The sequence below is a fragment of the Silurus aristotelis genome (genome assembly GCF_946808225.1).
Source record: "Silurus aristotelis genome assembly, chromosome: 3".
Taxonomy (NCBI): domain Eukaryota; kingdom Metazoa; phylum Chordata; class Actinopteri; order Siluriformes; family Siluridae; genus Silurus; species Silurus aristotelis.
The window spans coordinates 35350508-35377274 of record NC_139576.1 but is presented as its reverse complement, the minus strand read 5'-3'; the positions used below and the strand labels follow the sequence as shown (position 1 = coordinate 35377274).

Below are 26767 nucleotides of genomic sequence, written 5' to 3'. Positions count from 1 at the left end.
TACAGAAGTGGCAGGAATGCTGGTCTCGAAACGGTTTGATACCACCTCATAAATTATTGCCTGAATTTATTTTCGTTTATTACGTACCCTGCAGTGTTGTGCCATTAAATAAATGATGCCAGAAGGTGTGGCAGCGAGGCAACGATCGTGTTGATGATGCAAGTTCACAAACTTAGATGTGAATTCAACGACGCACGTCATTACGCTTTTTCCACCCCCACTGCTAAATAGATGAGTGGGAGCTTAGTGGTTAAGGCATTGGATCTTTTTATAAGAAGGTCACTCTTGGGCCCCTGAGCAAAGCCCTTGACCACTCCACTTCTCAGTTGTATGAATGAGCCAAATAACTAGCTAACTGACTGTTCTTTCTCTTGTCTAGGGCATTTTTGTATTCTCTCTGGTATGGTCAGTGGGTGCCAGCTGCACCGAAACCGGAAGAGTGAAGTTTGATGGTCTGGTGAGGGAGCTGCTAACGGGTGCTTTGTCTGAGAAGACACGAACAAGATATGGCATCCTGGAGCACATCGAGGCACCAAGCAAGCAGCTCACAGTGCCCTTACCTGCTGAGGGCACTCTCTACGAGTACCGCTTCATCAAAGAGGTTAGTAGCACTACTATGAAAGGGTCGAAAGAGTCGAATCGTGTCTGCTGAGAACATGGAACACATTCTTTGGACAGGAGAAGGACAGCAACCCTTATTCTGGGTCTGAGGTTATATAGCTATTTTGTACTTACAGGAACATTAGATACTAAAGTACAGCACCTGTCAAAAGTTGAAGAAACTCCTTATTATTAAGTTCGAGACACATTCACATTTAATTTTATGCAACAAACTAGGTAGAAGGCGAAAACAGACAAGAATTGGACAGTGAATGAGTGAAAGATAGATTTCTTTGGATAGATTTGACAAAAATTGGCTCTAACAGAAGAACTTCTGTAAGACAAAGACCAGGAGAAAAGTTGATAGCGGACTGCCTCATCCTTACAGTTAAACATGTTAAATAAAGCTTAATGGTTTGGGATTGTTCTGGAGGAGGGTCTTATTCCAGGTCAAAATCATTCTGAACCAACATAGGTACCATTCCATATTTCTTCTGGACTGTGGCTAATTGGAACGGACTTCATCATAAAGTAAGCCAAAGCGAACGTCGAAGCTCGGTAAGCAGTATTTAGAGAGCAAATGGTCGTCTGGTGTGTTATCTACCATGAAATGACCTGCCCAATCACCTATACAAATCCCATTGATCTGCTCTGGGATGAACTGGATCGAAAGTGAGAAATCTCCATCTAGCGAAGGGGAACTTGGCGGAGTTTTACAAAAGGCACGGCAAAGTATTTCAGCTGAACGTTTGAAGCGTGTAGAGCTGTAATTCATGCTCAGGAAGGATTTTTCAATGGAAATCAAGTATCAGCTGGATGTTACTTGTTTGGTCAGTCAATCTCCATTCCGTTAAATAACCCGAGTTGGGAACACGAACGTCTCTCAAAAACACTTTTGACAGGCACGTATATCTCAGAATCTAAAGGATTTACATAAAACAAAAACCACAGGAAGTGTAAGAAACCAATTATACCTATTGTTACTGCTCGTTCATGTAAAAGTGTGATAAAGCCCTGATTTGCCTCATAATTAGCTTTTAATCCTGGCTAATTAGACTGCATGCTTTGGACAAATGCATCAATTTCATACCTCATTAGATTCTGGAAAGAAGGGTTTCTGTCAGGCTTCGTTCCACTGTTTCAACAGGCCGATGTAGAAAGCATTTTTTTGTTTAATTGTCACTCGATAAACCGTCGTACAATGACACGAGCTAATGGGGTTCATATTAAATCAACGAAAACAGCAGAAGGATGACTTCATTTATTCATTTTAGATCGGGTGCAGGGACCTTTTTAGACTTTATTGAGCGGTGGACCGGGGCAGAATGAAAAGAAACATAGGTAATCTAAGCTGAAAACTCGTGTTCCCTTACGCTCGTACTCACGTTCATTTCTCCATAGGAAATTATATAAAAGCGATGAATCCGTTCCTGAGGAGATCGCTTATTTCAGCCCTTTAAAAACGTTTTATGCCTCATTTAACACACAAATATATTTGTAGAAAAGTATAAACATAAAAAGTAATAAATTACATCCAAATGAATAACTATGTTTTTGCTTGTACTTGCTTTAAAACTCGACATGCCAAATTGCAGACAAAAATCACGTGTGCAAACACCACGTTTGTGCTTTTCTACAATTTTTAAAAACTTTTGGCTTCTCCCGTTAGGGGGCGCCACAGCAAATCATCCACATGTTTGATTTGGCACATGTTTTTAAAGCTGGATGCCCTTTCTAACGCAACCCTCTCTATTTATCCGGGCTTGGGACAGGCAGTAAGAGTGGCTGGGGTTGGTTCCCTGACCGGGGATCGAACCCGGCCCGCAGCGGCGAGAGCGCCGCATCTTAACCACTAGACCGCCAGGGGACCCTTTGTGCTTTTCTACAATATCGTACTTTGTTTCAATGGTTATTCTTTTTACAAACCTTCTTTCCAGCACGATTACTAAACTTTTTGGGACCCATGGTGCTGAATTTATAGTCAAATAAAACACTATAAAAGAACAGAAAGAACAATATTTACACAAGAGAACGCATTCAGAACAATGTCTATAAAGCAACAGCATGAACGTGGGGATGGAGGTGACGAGCGAAGAAATGTGTTAATAAAATGCTCTTCTTCACGAAATATGCTCGTACTCCCACAAAGATTTTACTAGTAAAAACGCTTGTACACTATTCTCATACTACACTGTGTGCATATATATATATATACAGTGAGGAAAATAAGTATTTGAACACGCCGCTATTTTGCAAGTTCTCCCACTTAGAAATCATGGAGGGGTCTGAAATTGTCATCGTAGGTGCATGTCCACTGTGAGAGACATAATCTAAAAAAAAAATCCAGAAATCACAATATATGATTTTTAAACTTTTTATTTGTATGATACAGCTGCAAATAAGTATTTGAACACCTGTCTATCAGCTAGAATTCTGACCCTCAAAGACCTGTTAGTCTGCCTTTAAAATGTCCACCTCCACTACATTTATTATCCTAAATTAGATGCACCTGTTTGAGGTCGTTAGCTGCATAAAGACACCTGTCCACCCCATACAATCAGTAAGAATCCAACTACTAACATGGCCAAGACCAAAGAGCTGTCCAAAGACACTAGAGACAAAATTGTACACCTCCACAAGGCTGGAAAGGGCTACGGGGAAATTGCCAAGCAGCTTGGTGAAAAAAGGTCCACTGTTGGAGCAATCATTAGAAAATGGAAGAAGCTAAACATGACTGTCAATCTCCCTCGGACTGGGGCTCCATGCAAGATCTCACCTCGTGGGGTCTCAATGATCCTAAGGAAGGTGAGAAATCAGCCCAGAACTACACGGGAGGAGCTGGTCAATGACCTGAAAAGAGCTGGGACCACCGTTTCCAAGGTTACTGTTGGTAATACACTAAGACGTCATGGTTTGAAATCATGCATGGCACGGAAGGTTCCCCTGCTTAAACCAGCACATGTCCAGGCACGTCTTAAGTTTGCCAATGACCATTTGGATGATCCAGAGGAGTCATGGGAGAAAGTCATGTGGTCAGATGAGACCAAAATATAACTTTTGGGTCATAATTCCATTAAACGTGTTTGGAGGAAGAAGAGTGATGAGCACCATCCCAAGAACACCATTCCTTCTGTGAAGCATGGGGGTGGTAGCATCATGCTTTTTGGGGGTGTTTTCTGCACATGGGACAGGGCGACTGCACTGTATTAAGGAGAGAATTAATGCGAGATTTTGGGGACCAAACCTCCTTCCCTCAGTTAGAGCATTGTAGATGGGTCGAGGCTGGGTCTTCCAACATGACAATGACCCGAAGCACACAGCCAGGATACCCAAGGAGTGGCTCTGTAAGAAGCATATCAAGGTTCTGGCATGGCCTAGCCAGTCTCCAGACCTAAACCCAATAGAGAATCTTTGGAGGGAGCTCAAACTCAGTGTTTCTCAGCGACAGTCCAGAAACCTGACTGATCTAGAGAAGATCTGTGTGGAGGAGTGGGCCAAAATCCCTCCTGCAGTGTGTGCAAACCTGGTGAAAAACTACAGGAAACGTTTGACCTCTGTAATTGCAAACAAAGGCTCCTGTACCAAATATTAACATTGACTTTCTCAGGTGTTCAAATACTTATTTGCAGCTGTATCATACAAATAAATAGTTAAAAAATCATATATTGTGATTTCTGGATTTTTTTTTTTGATTATGTCTCTCACAGTGGACATGCACCTACGATGACAATTTCAGACCCCTTCATGATTTCTAAGTGGGAGAACTTGCAAAATAGCAGGGTGTTCAAATACTTATTTTCCTCACTGTATATATATATATATATATATATATATATATATATATATATATATATATATATATATATCCTGTAATTTTCAAGACTGGAATTATCTAGAATGATTTGGAGTAAATTGGCAATGTACAAAGTTGCAGGTTAGTCTATAACAGGGAGCATTATTGTAATAAAAAATAAATGGACATTCATCAATCACATGCACACAGCACACTTACTGCAGGGCTACTGAGGCCACACCCCTTACATGCACTGTCCATTTCCTCCATAACATAACATAATTTTTCAGTCCTGCACACAAAATGTCCATCATTGGAAATATTCCATGTTGGAAACATACCAGTAATGTGGTGGGGAATTCACATAAAAACCACTAAATTCCCCCCTACATTACTGGTATGTTTCCAACATAGGATATTTCCAAAATTTTCCGGATTAATTTTCTGGAACTTTAACAGAAATTGTCCACCCCTTTGCAACTCTTTATACACAGTTACAGTATACAGGCCAAGCTTTGTTGCATAGATTAAAAAAACTATGTGACGTACGTCAAAATCTAATCGTTTTGGTGCAGTTTTCCTAAAAATAAAACAATGTAAAAAAAAAAAGCAAATCATCCAACTGAAATGGTCTTTATCATTATCCAAACTTTATTGTAACATCACAGTGTTTGTAATCTAAGACTTTGTTGGATTCAGATGCACTGCAGTTTTAGAGTTTACTGATTATTATGATGCACAAACCCCCAACGATGAACTGCAGTCACTTATTTAAGACCCTTTTGCACAGGCAAAATAAAGCAAAATTCAGGGCTTAAGATATACCTTATGGCCAACTGTATGTAGACATGTATCTTAAAGTGTTTACATTTGCAATTATGGCATTTGATTTGGGATTCCAAAGCCAAAGTCCAACGCATTAACCACTAAACTACCACCCCAACCACTTATGTACCACCTAGTGAGACCTCTATATACTTTTTGTCAATTCCAGGTTGAACATTTATGCAACTAAATTATGATATCTATTCTGGGTAAGACAATGTAGGTATGATCAATTTGCCAGAATGAATGTAAATAAATGCTGAAAATTTGAAATATTCATGAGGAACTATTGTTCTTGGTGTGCTGGTCAAATTCTTTGGCCATTTGACTTTGAATTGTCGTGTGGCCTATTACTCCATAATACATTGTGATGTAATCACCCTTTACTTAAAATCAACCAATTCATCAGTATTTTACCAAATCAAAATTTTAATCTGATATGCAGGTGCCATAGAACTCCGTATCCATTTACATTGATGTCAGTTGCCAAAAGCCCTTTTGCATATAATCCAGGGCCATTACTTCATTCATACAGCTGAGTATTTGAGAGCTTTGCATTGGCAGCGCTAGGATTTGAACTTTCAACCTTCTGATCAGAAGTCCTAAGTCTTAACCACCAAGTAACCCCTTTACAAATCTTTGCACTAGTTCTGCATAGATGGCAAGATTCAGTTAATAGATTGGTAGATAAATAAGTAAATGTTTGTTCATCTCTTATTTGACTTAGGGTTCAGGCAGATGGGAACTATGGACTGAGGAGCTCAAGCAGGCGCCCCCGATCCCCAAAGACGTCCAGTTCAACGAGATCATCGTGCCCACGGAGGATACGGTTCGCTACTCGGCACTGATGGAGCTATTAGTTACACACCAAAAGCCTACCATCTTTGTGGGGCCCACAGGAACCGGCAAGAGTGTGTACATCATAGTGAGTGGGTTCGGATAATTATAAAGTTTCGGCATGGCAGCAAAATCACAAAATTTCTTTGATGCTTGAAATTTAAAACGTGTCATTAACTCTCATCACAACTATTCACAACCGATTCCACGTTACCACTTCATTCTGAAACACTTTATTAGCCAAAAAAAAAAAGAAAAAAAGAAAAGGTGTACGTGATGCGATAAACAATGGAAAACCGAGTTAAACACTTTCATCCATCTTCTGAATGCAAATTTTTTTTTTACAGCTAGCAGAATTAGACATGGGAACGATAGCCCCCTTTTCACTGTGGCACTAATCTATCAATCAGGTCTTTACTCCAAAAAAAAATAAAAAAAAATTAAGCTTTTAATCAGCCTCTATGGAACAATGGAAGGCAGATGGAAATAAACAATTCCTTGCGGGATCTCATACACCGGAGACAAATTTTAGCAAGCGCATTTAGCACTGAGGGGGCTTCTCGCTCACACTCTCAGTACCTCATCCCTGCTGGAGCTAGAGCGTGTATCGGTGTGGTGCATGCATGTGCATGACAGCAGCCCGTGATAAACGAGCCAGCAGGCCGAGACCGACGGCGCCCCGCCGCGCCCCCTTCCTTAAGTTCTATCCCTTTAGCCGAGAGTAAGAGAGGAAAACTGCTCCTATTTTTGGCGCGACCAGCTGGAGATCCATCACACTAACAGCCTCATCCATTACCCACCTAGTTACGCTCATATTTTACACACACTCACATTTACAGGAATCCTCGCACACACTCTGCCTCGTGCTCTCTATAGATTAACGGTTACAAGTGCAGGGGCAAAGTACGTCCGGGAGTAGTTTTTCACCGGCGAACGAAACGAATCATGTTTTATAGCGCGCTCAAGAAGGCACCGATCAGTCCTCATTTGGCGAGTACGTGAGAATGATTCAAGGTGGCATAACACATTGAGGAACCATTTTGCAACAATTATGTTTACATCCTTCTGAATCAGTACACACTAAGCACCTGACACTCATTCGCTCGATCGTTTCTTTTTTTTTTTTTATACGTTAATTCGTAGAACGGAGAGCTTTTTAATAATGTATTTGAAAGTACCCCGAATCAAAGAAGCACAAACAGAAATAAAGTTCCCAGAGGAGATTTAAGTTTCAGGGCGAATATTTTTAATGCCTGCAAATGACTGCGTTGAGAACGTAGATGCGAAATCATGTCACTTGTCAAATGAGGGTGCTTTGCTGCTTCCAGGAACCGTTAAGTGATTTCAATGCATTGTGTTTCAGGCTCAGGCGAAATGCAGACTCGAGAAAGCAGTGCACAGATTTGCACATATTGGCTGACCCATTGAAAATGAAGCCAACTGTAACGTGCCGTTATTGTTAATTATTCATAAAAAAACATTCGATATGCAAGAACGTATATAAGCTGTGTAGCGCTAGCTGCAGACCTTCATAGTATATTTTAAAAGCAGCAATTGTTTAAATGTGTTTGTGAATAAGCTTTACCATGTCGAATATCCCCAATAACGATACCACATCCTCTTGGTTTACCCGCCATACATCTGCAGAACCGGTGGTCCAAACCCATCCGATGAGAGTAATTGTAAGTCTTTGTTGCTCCACAGGACTTCCTGCTGAATCGACTCAACAAGGAGACATATAATCCGCTACTAATCAACTTTTCAGCCCAAACTATGGCCGCTCAGACTCAGAACATCATCATGTCCAAGCTTGACAAGAGGCGCAAAGGAGTGTTTGGCCCCCCGCTGGGAAAGAAAATGGTGTGATATCTTAATGCATTCTACTATTAAAATATAATGCATATTTTTTTCTCTGGTAGAATTTTCTGGCAGGTTCTTGTAAGTAAGAATACTAGCTATTACATTGTTTTATAGTTGTATTTACTTGTATTGGTCATGGCATTAAAACCACCAAAAGGTGAAGTGAATAACACTGATTATCTCATTACAATGGCACCTTGAATGGGGCAAGCTATATCGGGCAACAAGTGAATAGTCAGTTGATATGTTGAAAGTGGAAAAATTTGGCAAGCTAAGGATCTAATTAATTAACTTTGACAAGCAACAAAATGCGATGGCTAAAAAGCAAAGTCAGAGCATCTCCAAAATGGATGAACTCTGTGGGGTGCCACACTGGAAATTTTATTCAAGAATGGATTGCGGAACATGACTTGGAGGTGTTGATTTCAAATATAATTGAGCAACTTTGAAAAGTGCTGGACAAATTAAACTTAGTAGTATTAAATGGTCTTCTTGGTGCCAGATTGAACAGAACACCTTCAAAGGTGTTGTAGAGTCCATGCCTCGACAAGTTTTTAAATGCTATGGCTGATCGGTGTATATCAGGTTTTGCTCTGTATCTTTGGATAAATCTTGTGGTCAAGATGTTTACATTTTATTGTAAGATTTAAGCTAGAAAAGCTTGAAGGTGTTTGCTGTGTAGATGGTGTTCGTGGATGATGTGAATATGCCTGAGAGAGAGACGTACGGTGCCCAGCCCCCTGTGGAGCTTCTGCGCCAGTGGCTGGACCACTGGAACTGGTACGATATAAAGGATTGCTCTATGATCAACCTGGTGGACATCCAGCTGATGTGTGCCATGGGGCCTCCTGGTGGGTTTGGCAATTTTACACAAACAATGCTCAATGACCATTCAAGGTTTTTTTTTTAAATTCCAACTCAAAGCACTGCATGCCATTATTTTGTCCCTGACAAAAGGGTTTTTGTATCGAATGGAGGAATAATTTTGTTATGAATGCTGAACATAATGGAATGTGGGTCTGATGTGCTTCCACTTGTCTTTTTGTTGCCCCTTTTGTCATTTTAAAAATCAGGCGGTGGGAGAAACCCTGTGACGCCTCGCTTCCTTTGTCATTTTAACACCATAACAATTAATGAATTTGATGAGAAGACCATGTATACCATTTTCTCCAGAATCTTAAACTGGCACTTGACTATACGGTAAATGTCTGTGGTGCAAGTGTATGAGTAGAATCATGTGTAACAGCTTAAATTATTTTTGATTTCATAATTCTGAAATTCTTATAATAAATATCATCTATAAGTAAATAAATAACATTCTAAAAGGTCCATTTTGTTCTTTTCCTTAGACTCCCCTTTCCTCCAGCATTTGCCAGCCTCACGTCGCAGATAGTGGGTGCCACCCTGGCAGTCTATCAGGAGGCCACAAAGAACTTGCTGCCGACCCCAGCCAAGTCTCATTATCTTTTCAACCTGCGGGATTTCTCCCGTGTCATCCAGGGCATTTGCTTATCGTGCCCAGAGACTGCAGATGACCCCAAAGCTATCAAACGCTTGTGGGTGCATGAGGTAGGAGTGATAATGTAGTCTAAAAACAATCTATTTGTTGGGTTACACTGAAGGCTTGTTCTCAGTTATTGAAAAAAAATCAAAAAGATCTTACATAACACCCGTTTTGTCTCAGGCGCAGAGAGTTTATTACGACCGATTGGTTCATCCATCAGACCGCTCATGGATGGTGGGCTTCTTGCAAGAGGTCTGCAAGTCCCACCTGAAGGAGGATTTCCATCAGCTCTTCAAACACCTGGATTTTGACTCTGACGGATGTGTAACTGAAGATGATCTTCGCAGCCTCATGTTCTGTGATTTCCATGACCCCAAGGGTGAAGACCGTAACTACCGCGAGGTTGGTGACCTCGATCAGTTACGCCAAGTGGTGGAGGCCCACCTGGAGGAATTTAACAACATCAGCAAGGCGTCCATGAACCTAGTGCTCTTCCGATTCGCAATCGAGCATGTCTGCAGGATCTCTCGGATCCTAAAACAACCACGGGGCCATGCGCTCCTGGTTGGTGTTGGAGGAAGCGGGAGGCAGTCCCTGACTCGCCTGGCTGCTCACATGGCTGAAGCCGAACTCTTCCAGGTGGAGATCTCCAGGAGTTATGGCATGACTGAATGGCGTGATGACCTGAAAAACATTATGCGCAAATCCACATCTGGCGAGACCCACGGTGTCTTCCTTTTTACCGACACTCAGATAAAGATGGAGCTCTTCCTTGAAGATGTTAGCAATTTGCTCAACACTGGTGAAGTTCCCAATCTCTTTGCTGCAGATGAGAAGCAGGAGATCTGTGAGCGTATGCGGGTCTTGGATCGCCAGAGGGAGCGGGAGAAGCAGACAGATGGAAGTCCTTTGGCATTGTTCAACTTTTTTGTAGAGCGCTGTCGGAGTCAGTTACACGTGGTGCTGGCCATGAGTCCAATTGGTGACGCCTTTCGAGGCCGCCTGAGACGTTTCCCTGCACTTATAAACTGCTGCACTATAGACTGGTTTCAGGTCAGCATTGCATAGTTATTCTGGTCTCTAAGAAACACCAATGGGAACTGGGATGAAATCACTAAATTAAGTACATTATACAATTAAGTATTAGAGTTCATTGAAGGTGTTCTTGTACAAAATATTTGCTGAAACTAAATTGTATAGACTTTTTATGCTGTATAACTGAACTAAGAGGCCCAAACATGTTCCAGAATGGTGATGGCCGTGTCCACAAAGCAAACTATATGAAGACAGAGTTTAATGTCCATGTGATGCATGTCATAGCTATTTGATGGCCACATTACATTGCCTGTAGACTCTATGTGACTACCTGTTACCAGCAATCATCCTATTGTATTATTTATTTTTATCCCCCCTAAGAGCTGGCCCAATGATGCTCTACAGGCTGTAGCATCCCGGTTCCTGGAGGACATCGAGATGACTGATGATGCTCGTGCTGGCTGCATAGACATGTGCCAAAGCTTCCACACGTCCACCATCAATCTCTCGGCACGCTTTCTGGCTGAGTTGCAGCGCCACAACTATGTGACCCCGACTTCCTACCTGGAGCTCATCTCCACCTTTAAAGTCCTGCTGGAGTGCAAGAGAACGTAAGGGCCTAGGGTCTAGATTAATTATATGTGCATCTACTGTATATATTTAGAATTTCAGCTGATGCTTGAACATGCACATTACTATAATGGAATGGCATCTTCTTTTCTACAGGGAGGTCATGAAACTAAAACAACGCTATGAGATTGGTCTGGAAAAGCTGAACTCTGCTGCCGCTCAAGTGGCCACTATGCAAGTGGAGCTGGAGGCACTTCAGCCTCAGCTCCATGTGGCTAGTAAACAGGTGGATGAGATGATGGTGGTAATTGAGCATGAGTCAGTGGAGGTGGCCGAGACAGAGAAGGTAGTCCGGATGGATGAGGCAGTAGCAAATGAACAGGCCACTGCTGCTAAGGCCATCAAAGATGAATGTGATGCCGACTTGGCTGTGGCTTTGCCTATCTTAGAGTCAGCTCTGGCAGCACTTGATACACTTACTCCACAGGCAAGAAAACGCGCACTCTTACACAAATATAATATAATTACCTCCAGCACCACAGCCCAAAACTTTCTTTGTTTCTTTGTAGGACATTACAGTGGTGAAGTCCATGAAGAGCCCTCCAGCTGGAGTCAAACTTGTGATGGAGGCCATTTGTATCCTAAAAGGTATTAAACCTGATCGCGTCCCTGATACTTCTGGCTCAGGCAAAAAAATCGAGGACTTCTGGGGCCCGGCCAAGAAGCTTTTAGGTGACATGAAGTTCCTGCAGAGCCTGCACGAGTACAACAAAGACAACATTCCGCCCGCTTACATGACTATTATTCGCAACAAATACATCACCAACCCAGATTTTGTCCCCGAGAAGATCCGGACGGCCTCCACCGCAGCTGAGGGCCTCTGCAAGTGGGTCTGTGCTATGGACTCTTATGACAAGTGAGTTTCTATAACATGTAGAACATCTTAAATCATACCACTAAATGAGCCACTCATAGTCGTCACTGATCGATCATTCTCCAACGGGTTTATGATGAAATCAATCCTGTCTTTTTCTACAGGGTTGCAAAAGTTGTTGCGCCGAAGAAAGAGAAGTTGGCCCAAGCGGAGGCTAAACTAAAGGTAGCCACGGAGAGTCTCCAGAAGAAGCAAGCAGCACTAAAGGAGGTCCAGGACAAATTGGCCAAACTTCAAGAGACTCTGGAGGCCAACAAGAACAAGAAAGCTGACCTGGAAAATCAAGTTAGACTTATTTTAATACTATCTACTTTCGAAGTATAAGTTATATACTGATCTGGCATAAAATTATGACCACCTGCTTAATATTGTGTTGGTCCCCCTTTTGCTGCCAAAAAAGTATTGACTTCAAACTTGCTGCACCAACTTCTTCTGCAATTTTGGCTACAGGAGCTTGTCTGTTGGATTGGACCACACAGACCCATGATATCCATGACGGTCACCCATGACCCTGTCGAGGGTTCACCACTGTTTCTTCCTTGGAGCACATTTGATAGATACTGACCACTGCAGACTGGGAACATCCCACAAGAGCTGCAGTTTTGGAGATGCTCTGACCCAGATGTCTAGACGTCACAATTTGTCAAACTCGCCCAAATCCCTACCCGCCACCATTTTTTTCTACTTCCAACATCAACTTTGAGCACCAAATGTTCACTTATTGCCTAATAAATATTTCCCACCCACTAGCAGGTGCCATTATGAAAAGATAATCAGATTTTTTTTTCACTTCACCCCTCATAATGTAATAATGTCAATGTTATGCCTGATTGGTGTAAATGTATATACTAGTTTCTGGAATCGGTAAACACCACTCATTCATCTTCGAGAGTCAGAAAAGATCCAGAACCAATCCCAAAGAACACGCCGATATTTTTAAACAATGCAAAAACCTTCTTGATCATTGGCAGTGATAAATATATCGCTTCTCTGCGGTGACATTTTTCTTTGTCGGCGGCAGAAATCTATCAAGTGTGGGTGTGCAGAAGTTTTTCTTTTTCTTGCCTCTTGGAAAAAAAACATTCCGAGAGACAAAACACAATCAAACTTGAACCGATTACAAATTCTGCCCCTTTTTTTGATAGTCTTTTTGTGTGGGCTTTGTTTACGTTGTTTTTTTTTTTTTACTTTTCTTAGTAGTTTTATCTTCTGCAAAGTATGTCTTTGCGAAAGCCCCATGGCTTTGCCTTTGTGCGCACTTTCCTTCAGTGCATCACACGGTTCTCGCTTTGATGTCGGGAGGAGTGAAGCTCTCGTTTCGTAACCCACCCTCTGCATACACACAGAAGCAAAAACACCCCCCTTACATACACACACACACACCCAAACACACCACTCTGATTTGTTTATAGGCGCTGGCTGTCATTTTATTTTTTTTCCCCCTTTTGCTTAAACACACCACCAGGGCCCTTCTGTCTTTTTCTGCCCTATTTCACTACCTTTCATGTTTCCTCTTTCTTTTCTTTCCCTTGTCTTTTCTCTCTGTGTATTTATTTATATATATTTCCCAGCCTGTCTGTTTTTTTCCCCTGTTCAGTGGAGAAAATTGTTTATGCCATGCTCCCCCGAGCATATCGAACATCACCCCAGGGGTAAACGTCTAACTCTTCCCTAAATGCTACCTCTGAGAAACATTTCCCTTTTAATACTCGGATTTTCTTCTTCTGGTCATGGATTTTTCCACGTTTAAAAAAAACTTTTTGACCATGGAGAATGTAGGTGCTCAGGTTCAGGTTATGAACGTATCATTGTTGATTTGTGTAAAGCTGCTTTGAGACAATGTCTGTTGTGAAAAGCGCTATACAAATAAACTTGACTTGACTTGACATGATTTGAGGAGTTGCCATTTTACCACCAACATCAGACAATTTAAAGAGAGTAGGTGCCGGATATGAATTGGATTCATTCAACCCCTCAATGTTTGATGCCTCTTGATGTTTGATACCATTTGTAATAGGTCGAGCTGTGCAGTAAGAAGCTGAAGAGAGCGGAACAGCTGATCGGTGGCTTGGGAGGGGAGAAGACGCGTTGGAGTGAGACGGCACTGAACCTCGGAGAACTCTACACCAATTTAACTGGAGATATTCTCATTTCAGCTGCTATAGTCGCCTATTTGGGGGCTTTTACATCTAGTTACCGACAGGTATATCTACACTCACACACATAGTTATATATACATACATATAACATTCTGGTGGATTTCAGGTGTGCTGTAATGCAGACTGGGGAAGTGGAAGCTCAGTGGGTTTTCTTGGCTTCTGATCGGATTGTCGGGGGTTCAAACCCCAGTATCGCAATCAGTGTTGGACAGTAACAAAGTCAATGTAATGAAGTAGCTTTTTCACGTATCTGTACTTTACTGAAGTATTTCCATTTGGGGAGTCCAATTTCTTCCATGTCACTCAACTACATTTTGCAAATCAGTCGTTCCTTTTTATTTATGAGGATAAAAACTGGTCAAACACGCAGGAAACCACCGATCAGGGTCGAGCGTTTGCTCTGTTTTGAACTTGTTTTGATCGGCGCTTGGTGTATCTACTGATCACCAACATACAGTTCAGCATCAGTTCAACATTTCAAGAACATTTTGAGAGGAATAAAATGATAGAAGAAACTCCAGACTCGCCGCAAAACTTGTGAAATTATTTAAAAAGTTGTTTTAAGCTCATGATCATTTGAATAGAAATCAGTGTTTAACTTAATAACATCTTTCTATGAATAGATCGGTGTGCTGAGAGTAACATCACATACGTTAATTAAGTAAAGAGTCTTGTGACAAAAATGATAATAGGAACATTATAGCCATTATAAATCATAGTTCTTTGGATACTTAAGTACATATGAAGGCAAATACTTTTGCACTTTTACAACTGAAGCTGCCACACTGGGGCACTGTGCTCATGCGACAAGTTACCTTTAACTTATTTATGGTTATTTTGCCGTATAAAGCGCACTACAATTTTCACTTATGTTCACCTGAGCAGTGTTAAAAAAAATTCAACAGTGGAAGCTGGGTAATGCTGGGATTTGCAATCAGGTATCTTTACTACGCTACCACTTCAAGATCGGTCTTCCATCATGTTTATTGGATTTACTGGGAAAACCGTCCAACCCCGAGGAAACAGAGCATACAAAACACCACAGCAAAAAAATCGTAGGTTTCTCTAACCTGGAATTGCGTTCTAGAAAGAAAAAAAAGAAAAAAAAGAAAAATGCACAATCGATCTAATTCCCGATCCAATTTTTGGAACTTCCTTGAATTGATAACTACATCAGGAAATGTAGAAAAGTATTTCCTCACTGGAACGTATGATACCTGCCCTCGATTTTAAAACGCTCTGGTTATTATTGCTATAAAGACATTAGAAAGTCTCTGTTGTTCTCTCGTCTGTTTTTTTTCCCTTTTTTTTTTTTAAACCCACACACACTCGCAGTACATGCGCGCATTTGCAAGGTGACATATTTCGAGCGTACGACATCCCGCCCGGGTTCTGCATTTCATTTCCGTCCTTGTTTGATGTGACCCAGGTGGCCGGGGCGCCGCATTTCTAAATATTTAACTTAATCATTTTTTATGAGACGAGCGATATTAAAATGCCTTTCATGGCGTCTTTGTCATTATTGGCACACTCGTCTATGAAAAATGAATGAACCCTGGGAAGAAATCTCGGGAGCGTGCTGTGAGATAATGCCGCGAATTCCGAGTAGTGACTGGGGAACAAGAGCACTTTAACTTTATTGTGTTCCCAGCAGACGCGTCTTCTATCCAGGAACAGGAGTGTGTGTATAATTAGTGTGTGTGTGTGTACGAAGCAATTGTTGTTTTAAAATACAAAAAAAAGACCAAAGAACTCATCTATTAGATATCACTGGGACGGGATACCTTTTTTTCTTCTTATATTTTTATAAACCTTCAGGCGGATTCGGAAAATCAAACTAATTATTATTAGTCGTACCGTACCGTTGTTATCTTTTCCGGCAGGAGACTTTGAGGTATGAGCTCAACAACAACAATGCTTGGTATCGCTACTGCTTTTTCAAGCCGCGTTCAATTTCGCTATACGTGGGAGTGATATCGAATATACACAAGTAATATTTCTAACAGCTTGGAACAAGATATCCTGCTGTCAGGGCCCACGTAAAAAAATGTAGTCCATGCAAGAGAGGTAATATTGCAGGGACCGGTAGTCGCTTAAATATTAGGTGCGCTTTCATTTCGAAACAAAACTCTCCAGCTACTTTTAAAGCCGGAATTAGTATGCATGAGACTGGAACGCCTTGCGATGGACCTGGATTCCGGTGGTGTGGATGTACGACGCCATCCAGGGTTTCCAGGAAAGGATTATTTTTAATAATAAGGGAACTAATCCAGTGGTCCCCAACCCCCAGGCAATTGGTCAATTGGTACCGGGTCGCACAGAAAGAATATATAACTTACATTATTTTCATTTTATTTATTATCAAATTCTGAATGGTTTTATTTTGGAAAATGACCGGATTCCCTCCGCCACATCTGTCTATGTCTCACTCATGATGCATGTCATGATGCCTTCAGTCACATGTCTTACCTCCATCCCCTACCTTCTTAAAGGCCGCTAACACATAATACATTAGCGCTAAATTCAAACCCCAAGCGAGCAAAATGAACAAAAAACAACACAGTGGGTTCACGTTTATTATTCGATTTAGAAAATACCAGTTTTTATGGTCGTATCGTTTTATTTTGTTGTATTTATCCGCCACACCTTAAAGGCCGTTCCGTTAACATTTGGCCGACATTAATCCGGTCCGTGGCGCCAAAAAGGTTGGGGACCACTGTCCTAATCTGTTGCAGGTTTGATAGTAAATACATTTTTAGATGCAGTTAAACTCAATTTAGTAGCCCCTTTTTTACGTTACACAGTGTCACAAAGAAGTTTTCGAGAAATAAACAGATTATGAATAGAAATGCTAAATTCACAAATTTGTTCCTTTGAGTTCATCTCTAATGAGCGAACTATAGGGTTGATGGTGATGAATAAAATAAAATACAAAACCTTAGATCAGGGGTGTTCAATCTTTTCAACAAAGGGAACCCATCCTCATCTGAAGGGCACCAGATATCCATCATTACATCTTCATCATCGCTGCAACCGTTCATAGTAATCTCACTTGTGCATGAATGTACAATTTTGTAGAGTGCTACAGAAGAATGGATCGAGCTGTGTAAGGCCAGAGCGATCCCCTGCTCTAAGAACATGTCGCTGATGCTCTCTCTGGGGGAGCCGGTGAAAATCCGAAGCTGGATCATCGCCGGACTTCCGTCAGACACTTTCTCTATTGACAACGCCATCATCATCTCGTACGTACTTTCTCAAATCCAGACCATAAAATATTTGAGTGTACCTTTGGGTAGTATGGTACGTTATGGAGTTCAGCACTTACATGGTCCTGAAGATGTGGTGTTTACCTGTGAATGTTTTAGGGCATCTCATTCCAGGCTAATCATCATACTGTTCTTACATTGTGATGTCTTATAATAAAAATATATACAAATTTAATACTTAACATTGCGGAATTTTGGAATCTGATTGGTTTAGAGGGTCTTCTTTTTTTTTTCCTAATACAGCATTTGTATAGCACTTTCTTTTTTATTCATAAAGGGACACTTCTTTAACGATTTACTTTACCAGATTTGACAGCACAATAGCTGATGGTATTTTTAGGAAGCAATATAATCCCATTTAGAAGCCTGTGTGACAATATTCGAAAGAAAAAAGAAAAATAGCGTTTAATATCGAGAAGTGATTTAGGTTTGTTGGGTGGGAATAGATTAGAGAAATGCTATTCTTGAGAAATAATGCAATCACGTCCTGCACACAATACTGTATGTCCTCAAAATAGAAAATATTAACGCCGTGCGAGTCAAAATGAGAGTGTTCTCCGGAATTTCCCTCAGAATCCCAGAAATCGGAGATATTCAAATTCCCCAAACCCCGGATCCCCCCCCCCACCCCCCAATGGAAAATAATATAGATTGTTGACATGTGATCCTGATCTCTAATCATATATTCCTAAAGTTCATCCCAGTCCTGAAAGATCTCTTCTAAAATATGAACTTTATATTCCAAGGATCTGCTCCACAAAGACGCCCGAGAGATCGTTTGAAAGCTTTTGTTCTGCGTAAACTGCTTATTTCCCGTGCATGCCCGGAAATTTTTGTAAAATCAATAAACACTTAAAATAACACAAAAACCGGACCCGGTGCCGGAAATCATAACCACTTTTTGTTTCACGTTCTCGTTATTAACTTGCAGTCGAAAATCTTGAGGAGCATGTTGAGGGTTCCTTACATGTAAGTGGTCTTTAATTGGTCCTCTGCATGTTCCTTGAATTAATACCATTTTAAAACTAACAACCAGCTACTTTTTGTGTTAAAAATTTGGACACACCTTCTCTAATGGTTTTTGAAAGTCCATGTTCCTTCTGTTTCTATGCAACAAATTAGGTAAAATAAAATGTCTGAGGATTTACGTTGACCAAACAAATAAAACGAATAAGTCTACAACCTTCCCTGCTCCGAAACAACCCCAAAACCATTAAGCTTCCACCTCCATGTTTGACTGTGAGGGTGAGGAGGTTTACAAACTTCTCTCTCTTCTGGTCTCTGTCTTATACCAGTTCTTGTGTTAATGCCAAAAAAACGTCACAATTGGATTCCACTCATTCCAATTCCTGTGTGTTTTAGCCTGATTTGTTGCAAAACAAATGGTCTCGAAAACCATCAAAAACTAGGTGTTTTCACACTTCTGACAGCCACTATAAGTATTTCTAAAGATGTGACTTTCCTTCGTTAGGAAGGAAACTTTTCTTCCCTGCATGATCCACTAATGCTGTTCGCATGCTTCCTGCAAATGAGACAAAAAAAAAAAAAGCCACTACTCCTAATACGCCCTTCACCCTCACCTTGACCATTCGCAATGTTTCAAAAAGAGTTATGCAAATTAGACTTCAAACAGGATTTATGAAGCAAGGATGAGGCCGCTTCTTGCATGTGAATGTTCTTTACAAAGTTCTCGAGCAGGTCCTAAAAAGTCCCTCACCTGTTTGGCAAACATCTCTGTCGTGCAGGAACGCCCGACGCTGGCCTTTGATGATCGACCCACAGGGCCAGGCGAACAAGTGGGTAAAGAATATGGAGAAGGGCAACAGTCTGCACGTCATCAAGCTGAGCGATGGAAACTTTGTGAGAACGCTGGAGAACTGCATCCAGTTCGGCACACCAGGTGATTAAACTCATATTTGGCTTTCAGCAGGATGTGCGACTGTAACGGTATGACTCTAGAGGATACACACTTCATGGTGGGTTTATCTACAGTAAATATACCATCTTCAAAAGAATCAGGACCCCAATGAAGAGTCTTCCCTATAAATTAACAATCCAGATTGTCCTAAGAAATTGTGTTTTTGTGTATATTGAAACGCAATACGTCCAATTCCGTATTTATTCTCCTTTAACGCTCCACTCTTCTGAGAAGGCTTTCCACTAGATTTTAGGTGCGGCTTTAGCGATTTATTCAGTGCTCCAGTTCATCCAGAAGGTGTCTGGTGCAGTCGAGGAGGTCAGAGGACACGAGTTCTTCTACTCCGACCATGTCTTCACGGAGTTCAGTTTATTTTCACGTGTAGTTGGGGGTCAAAAAAAGCATTGATCCCTGATGAGCAGCCATGACTGTGGCAAGGAAAAGATGTTATGAGGAAGAAACCTTGAGAGGAACCAGACTCAAAAAAGGAACCCATCCTCATTTGGGTGACATCAAGAGTTTGATCATAAATCTTTCAACACTACAGAATACTGGAGAGTGAGAACTAATAATTTTACACTTCAGTGCTCATGTAAGTACAGTAATGTTCTTTCTACAGTCTTCTACAGTCTTTATGGTTATAAAACTAGGAGCTACTGAGCAACTCATAAAATAGCTCAACATTTGTGATCATCATAGATCCAGCACCAGCTTCTCCATGCCAGAGCCTTTAAACACTCGTAAGTTGTTACTGTGTTCGTTTTTGACTACGCATATCTCCTAATGATGCAAGAGCTATATATACTATCAAATAAACAAATCGAAATAATCAAAATACTGTATACAATATTTTGTATTAAGTAATTAAAAGTAGTCCAGTCCAGTGCGCATCTCGTAGACTCGTTACGGTCGACGACTAGCTCGCGCCGACTCGCCTCCGTTTTCAATTTTTAAGACTCCGAACAAATTCCACGTTGAGGACAGGTTTATTCGTATGCGTGAAAGTTAATTTTCGTAAAATGGGGAGTGTCTGTACTGGAAAAACCCGACTGACCTGTCACGACTATGACGGCTGAACCGCACACTTTTTTTTCAACCTCGTCTTGTGCATTAACCAGACATGTGCTATTAATTATTCTCATCACTTGAGCACTTTGAATTAATCACAGGTAGTTTATATTCTTGCCACTTCTGCACTGAACCTTACAATGTGAACATTTATTGTGCAATAAGCCTTTGCAATATTTTTTATTATTTTTGTTGTTGTGATGTCTATTGCGTTATCTCTGTTTATTGTTTTTCGGTACTGTCTAGTCCACGGTCTATTTCGCTGTCTATTTGTTTCCTGTCTTGGCTGCTGACTGTTATGTTACATCTGCACATTGGAGCCTCTGGAGAAACGCAATTTCGTGGATCAGATCAGACGTGTTTGCCTTCACTCCCAACATGTTCCAGTTTCCTTCTTTGGACCACCCCACCAGACCAGCTGTTTTTCTCCAGATTCTCTGGTCTAGTCGTCTAGCCATCACAATTTGGCCCTTTGTCACAGAAATTCTGAGGTTTATGCAATCCATCTTTCAACACACCAACTTTGAGGACTCACAGTTCCTCCTAATAAATCCCACAGCTTGCCAATTGTCACTGTAACAAGCTCAGCAAGATCAAGCCCACTTCATGTGTCCACCAGAAAAGCCTCACCGGGGCACACAATACCCCAATACTTACATTTACAGCATTTGGCAGACAACCTTATCCAGAGCGACTTACAACTGAGCAGTGGAGGGGTTAAGGGCCTTACTCAAAATATCCAGCAGTGGCAGCTTGGTGGTGCTGGGATTTGAACATGTGACCTTCCAAGCCACAGTCCAATGCTTTTTACCTCTGAGACTACAACCTTTTACATACTTTAATACACTCCTTCTTACTCTCCTTCTGCAGGATTATTACATCCTAACAACTCCTTATATTCCTAACACCCCCCACCCCCTTCCACCGTCCCCTTATTCCTTTAGCTATAGAGGGGGGCAGGATCTTGACCCTGGAGCACACAAATCTATGGAATCCTGTTAATTTCCCCTCAGTAAAACATTTCAATCTAACCAGACTAACACGACTCAACTTCCAAAAAACCGAACCTGGATAACTGAGAATCTCTTCCTGCTTGTGAAGTCTGATCTATTCAAACAATAACCTGATATTTACAGCGCACTTGCAATACAGCCCGCTCTCCCCAGGGGTCTCTCTTCAACAGCAAACTTGAAACCGACTCGGAGCTGAAACAAGCAATACTCACATTCTCACCTCCGGGCGATGAAAACGTTGCTTATTTCCAGGACGCACGCTGCCTGGAAGCGGCATCTGCACATCATTTTTGCATGTCTGATCCTCCTGGGCGGATCAAAGGTGGGCCAGAGAAGCCGATCTGAATTTGTGATCGTCTTCCATGCCTGTCAGCTCTTTCCCTGAGAGGAAACAGAGAGAAAGTGAGAGAATAAAGGAGAGAGAGAGAGAGAGAAATAAGTGAGAATAGACCAGATGGCTCCGTTTGTGTTTGAACGATTCCCTCAGTATTCACTGTTTTTAGCCCTGATGATGAGAAGCAATGCTTTAATTCCCACCTCAGAAGCCCTGAGTGGCATCTGAGTAAATAGGTGTTATTGTGAGGTACAGTTTTTTTTTTACATTTGTTTCAGCAAAAATAAATAGGGGTTTTATACATCGTGAACTCAGTTTGGCATGAAAGAGAGAGAGAGAGAGAGTGAGAGAGTGAGTGAGAGAGAGAGAGAGAGAGAGAGAGAGAGAGAGAGAGAGTGTCAGAAATTTCTTGTCAGACAGACAGACAGACAGACAGACAGACAGACAGACAGACAGACAGATAGACAGATAGATAGACAGACAGACAGACAGACAGACAGACAGACAGACAGACAGACAGACAGACAGACAGACAGACAGACAGACCGACCTACCTCCTGGGAATGGAATTCACCAGAGCTGCACAGATTGTTGCTGGGATCCTCTTCCACTCCTCCATAATGACATCACAGAGCTGCTGGATGTTGGACACATAGCGCTTCTCCACCTTCCTCTTGAGGAGCCCCACAGGTGCTCAATAAGGTTCAGGTCTGGAGACATACTTGGCCACTTCACCTTCAGCTTCCTCAGCAAGGCAGTTGTCATGTTTGTGGTGTGTTTGGGGTCGTTATTATTTCGGAAAACTGCTGTTCGGACCAGTTTCTGAAGAAAGGGCTTTATGTGATGCTTCAGAATGTCACAGTACATGCTGGAATCCATGTTTCCCTGAATGAACCGCAGCTTTCCAGTACCAGCAGGATTTATACAGCCCCGGACCATGATGCTACCACCACCATGCTTAATTGTAGGTAGGACAATTTTCTTGGTGCTCCTCACCAGGGCGTCGCCACACATGCTGGACACCATCTGACCCAAAAAAGTTTATCAGACCACAGGACATAGTTCCAGTAATTCATGCTCTTGCATTCATTCTCGCTTTCTGTTTTACCGCGTTTCTCGATAATATTGATGGTTTTTATAGACGTGGCGTCATCATGACGGTGTTAAGAAGTTCAGGTAGGACACCACTGAAGGCTGAGGTGTGAAATGCATATATAATCTGTGTAAAGGACATGGATTTCTTTCTTTCTGCAATTTTCACACGAAGGCCCATGATCTCATTTCGTACTTTTTTCTTCCAGTTCTGCTGGAGAATGTAGGTGAGGAACTGGACCCTATTCTGGAGCCTCTGCTGCTGAAGCAGACGTTCAAGCAAGGCGGGAGTGTGTGTATCCGCCTGGGAGACTCCACTATAGAATACGCCCCGGACTTCCGATTCTACATCACCACCAAGCTACGCAACCCACATTATCTGCCCGAGACTTCGGTCAAGGTGGGAGTTAATCTCACACACACACACACACACACACACACACACACTGCAGTTATTCAGGAAAATAAAGCCCAGAACAGAGTGTTCTGATTCATACACACAGCGCTTCTTTATCCCCACTGTCCAAACACAGATAGCGCAGATTTAATCTGGTGATGAAAGGCTGCCCTCTCCGAACTAGAATACGGCATTAGTGACAAAAGACTGCACAAGTGTAGAAAGTAACTTAAGGCCAAGTTACTGTTATTTGCCGTCTCCCCCCCCCCACCCCCCTTCCCGAACCCCCCTTCTATTTGCCATCCGCTAGATAAAAGAGAGACGATCGTTGTTGCCGATCATAATAGAGGCTCCCGCTGCTTTCAGAGATCTGCACATTGTTTGGGTCTCTGACATCTAAAGCAGACATCTCCATCTCGTAAGGCGTGCGACTGACAATGGCGTGAAGCGCTACAGAGACCGGGTTTCATTTTATGATTCGTAAACGCTCAAAAAACGAGTTTTGTATAAAATGTTTTATTTCACTGATGCGTAATTACAACACGTATGCAAAACGGCTAAGTAGGTAATGGCTAAGTATTTCAATTTACAATTTCCATTAGCATACGGGCAACATTTGGTACAAAAGGTATTTTCCCAGATATGTGAAACAAGCGGAAATAAGAGCATTAACACACACACACACACACACACGAGACGTCAATTAATAAACCACGACGTATGGAGTTCAGTCGCTGCTGTTTTGATAATGTATTCAGAGCTAACCACGCCCAGCCTCCGTCGATCATTGCTTGAAGGCGGGGCTACCGTTGCATTGTCGTTGGTATTTTGATCATTGACGGGAAGGAACAAGTCCGTTGTGTAAATATCTTCTGAATCGGCCACTATTTCTCCGCTCACGCTCAACTTAATCCGGCAGTAAATTCAACGATTTGCAGCCGCCATGTTTCGAACGCGCTACTGCCGTTCACCTGTAGGGGCGCTGTATCGTAGCTAACCCCAGCTTCCTGAAATCACTGGAAGAATGAATTCCACTGTTCTGTAATGTACATGTGACAAGTGAGAAAGAAAAAAAAAAAAAGTTACCTCTTTTTATGAGTATAATGTGGTGCTTTTCATTTCCGAAACCGACTCGATAAAAGGCGGCAAAACTGCAAAAGGATAACTCGAGGATTACTAGAAAAGCCCTCAGTAGACAAACACAAATGGTGCAAGGCATTAGCTTTGAAAGTTTGTAATGAAGCCTCGGGCAAGATCACGCTGATCTATTTCGCATAAATGCTGCGTGTTCGCGTCCGAGGCGGCAACACACAGCTGCAGGGAACAGGTGTGTATGAGTGTGTATGTGTGTGCGCACCCCTAATGAATCCCCAGCAAACAGATGCAGAGATATTTCATGCAGCGAGCTGTCTCTATCTTCATCTGTCATGAATAATAAGCTCTACAGCGTTAGATGTGCTCAGACGATTTCCCTGTACCCCGTATTCCCACACAATATTTCTAGTTCTAAACGTCTTCACGGTACTTTTTTTTTCGAATCCTTTTCTTCTACGCGAACATCAACTCCGTTACAAACTGAAAGCGATTGTGCGGCAAACGAAAGCGTCTCTGTGCCAAGATTTGCCGTTTTTTTTTTTTTTTTGCCGCAAGCCAAGATTAGATCGTACTAATCTCAGTGTATATTCAGGGCCCATTGAAATGATTTTATTCTAGTTTTTTCTCTAGCACAATTCTCTGAATTGTATTATTTTTTTCCGCACTAGAAAGAATGAATTATTATGTATTCTTTTTTCTTATAACATCGAGGCACTTGATTGGTCAAATGGTAAAAAAATATAGACAAAGATTTGAAATGGAGCTGAAATAATTTGTTTTGTTATAGGACTCAAAAAGGCATGAAGTCAAGTTTTAAATGTACCTTAAATTAATACTTTTCAAGTTTTGAATTCTCGAATCAACACGGACAAACATGGATTATTTATGCAAATGTATGTTTATTATTTGTAAAACCAAACTCACCATAGAGCATTAAGACTAAATATTTTTGTAAATGTTTTAAATTAATTATGGTGTTTTAAATGACGTAAATCATCAGGACACCAAACGGAACTTTTGCCATGTTTTCACACGGACGGTTTTAATTGCCGGATGTGTGCGCCGTGGTGGATTTTGGTGCTGATTTGAGACTAGTGAAACAAATGTTTACGTGTGTTTCGTTGAAGGTTTTAATTTCGCCCTTTTATTTACTTATTTATATATATTTTTTTTTAAATGGTCAAACAGAAGTACAAAAATATATACATTAATTTTAATATAAAAAATGTAAAACCTATATGGACAAAGTTTTTTTTTTCCCCATCCATACGTGCCTCTTCTTCAAATCTCATTTGAAAGATCTCAATAAAAAAAAAATTATGCACTAGATTTTATATATTAAACATTTTTATTTCGTGATTTTATTTACATTTTATTTGAAGCCACCATATTCGACCATTTTTTTTATTTTATTTTATCAAACAATTAAATATTTTTCTGTATTATTATTATAAAAAAAAATTAAAAAAAAACCTCTGACCTTAAAATGACCTTACATCTGTGTATAGATACAATACATGCAAACCTAGTTTAAAACATGTCACATGATTTTTGTCTGAATTCACCTGTTGGGTGGTTTAGGTAACACTTCTGAACTTCATGATCACGCCTGAAGGAATGCAAGACCAGCTGCTTGGTATAGTGGTGGCTCGAGAGAGGCCGGATCTAGAAGAGGAGAAACAAGCCCTTATCCTGCGGGGAGCGGAAAACAAGAGGTATGATCAGAGAGAACCTTTATATCCTGTGTGTTTGCATAGATCTTTGGTTGCCAGTCATTCAGTTTCAAAGTACGTCATGGCAGTTTGTTCGAGAGCAGATCCTTTTATACCTTTATTTTATACCTTACATAACTGACACTCATCTGTTAAACAGAAAGTTTTTCCAATAGTCTAATAATAATAATAATAATAATAATGTTAGGTTGATTGGAATGGTTGTATAATCTCGAAGACTAATTCCTTTCCCATCCCTCAGACAGCTCAAGGAGATCGAAGACAAGATCCTGGAAGTGCTCTCGGCATCTGAAGGGAACATCCTCGAGGACGAAACAGCTGTTCAGATTCTGTCATCCTCCAAAGTTCTGGCCAATGAAATCTCGGAGAAGCAGGCCGTGGCTGAAGCGACCGAGAGGAAGATCGACGAAACGCGTATGGGCTACACTCCCATCGCAGTCCACTCGGCCATCTTGTTCTTCTCAATCGCCGACCTGGCCAACATCGAACCCATGTACCAGTACTCCCTCGGCTGGTTCATCAATCTCTTTATTTTATCCATCGACAACTCGGACAAGAGCGAGCATCTGGAGCAGAGGTGTGAAGTGTTTTACACAAGTAGTCGTTGTGTCAGAGGTTCTTGCATCGCTGTTTTTCTTTCAAAGATTCTTTTCTCTAAGCAATATGTTGGAAAATATTAATATGTTCTTGCACTCAATCTATATGAGACCCATCACTGAAACCTACGAGTTGTA

The 26767-nt window shown here is 41.4% G+C and overlaps 1 protein-coding gene across 2 annotated transcripts in view; it reads left to right on the top strand.

Annotated features, from left to right (window-relative positions):
• dnah7 (dynein, axonemal, heavy chain 7) overlaps window positions 1–26767 on the top strand; it is a 99851-nt gene that overhangs the window by 49341 nt on the left and 23743 nt on the right. The window contains exons 35-51 of one of the 2 annotated variants that reach the window (XM_083537224.1): window positions 380–601; window positions 5946–6143; window positions 7760–7915; window positions 8598–8766; window positions 8989–9115; window positions 9265–9484; window positions 9600–10472; window positions 10836–11065; window positions 11181–11511; window positions 11594–11940; window positions 12063–12243; window positions 13976–14161; window positions 17196–17359; window positions 19129–19283; window positions 23018–23208; window positions 25882–26015; window positions 26275–26610. In XM_083537224.1, coding sequence (XP_083393350.1) covers window positions 380–601; window positions 5946–6143; window positions 7760–7915; window positions 8598–8766; window positions 8989–9115; window positions 9265–9484; window positions 9600–10472; window positions 10836–11065; window positions 11181–11511; window positions 11594–11940; window positions 12063–12243; window positions 13976–14161; window positions 17196–17359; window positions 19129–19283; window positions 23018–23208; window positions 25882–26015; window positions 26275–26610 — 4220 coding nt within the window. The remainder of the gene's footprint in view (window positions 1–379; window positions 602–5945; window positions 6144–7759; window positions 7916–8597; window positions 8767–8988; window positions 9116–9264; window positions 9485–9599; window positions 10473–10835; window positions 11066–11180; window positions 11512–11593; window positions 11941–12062; window positions 12244–13975; window positions 14162–17195; window positions 17360–19128; window positions 19284–23017; window positions 23209–25881; window positions 26016–26274; window positions 26611–26767) is intronic. The other variant, XM_083537225.1, reaches the window with a different exon arrangement.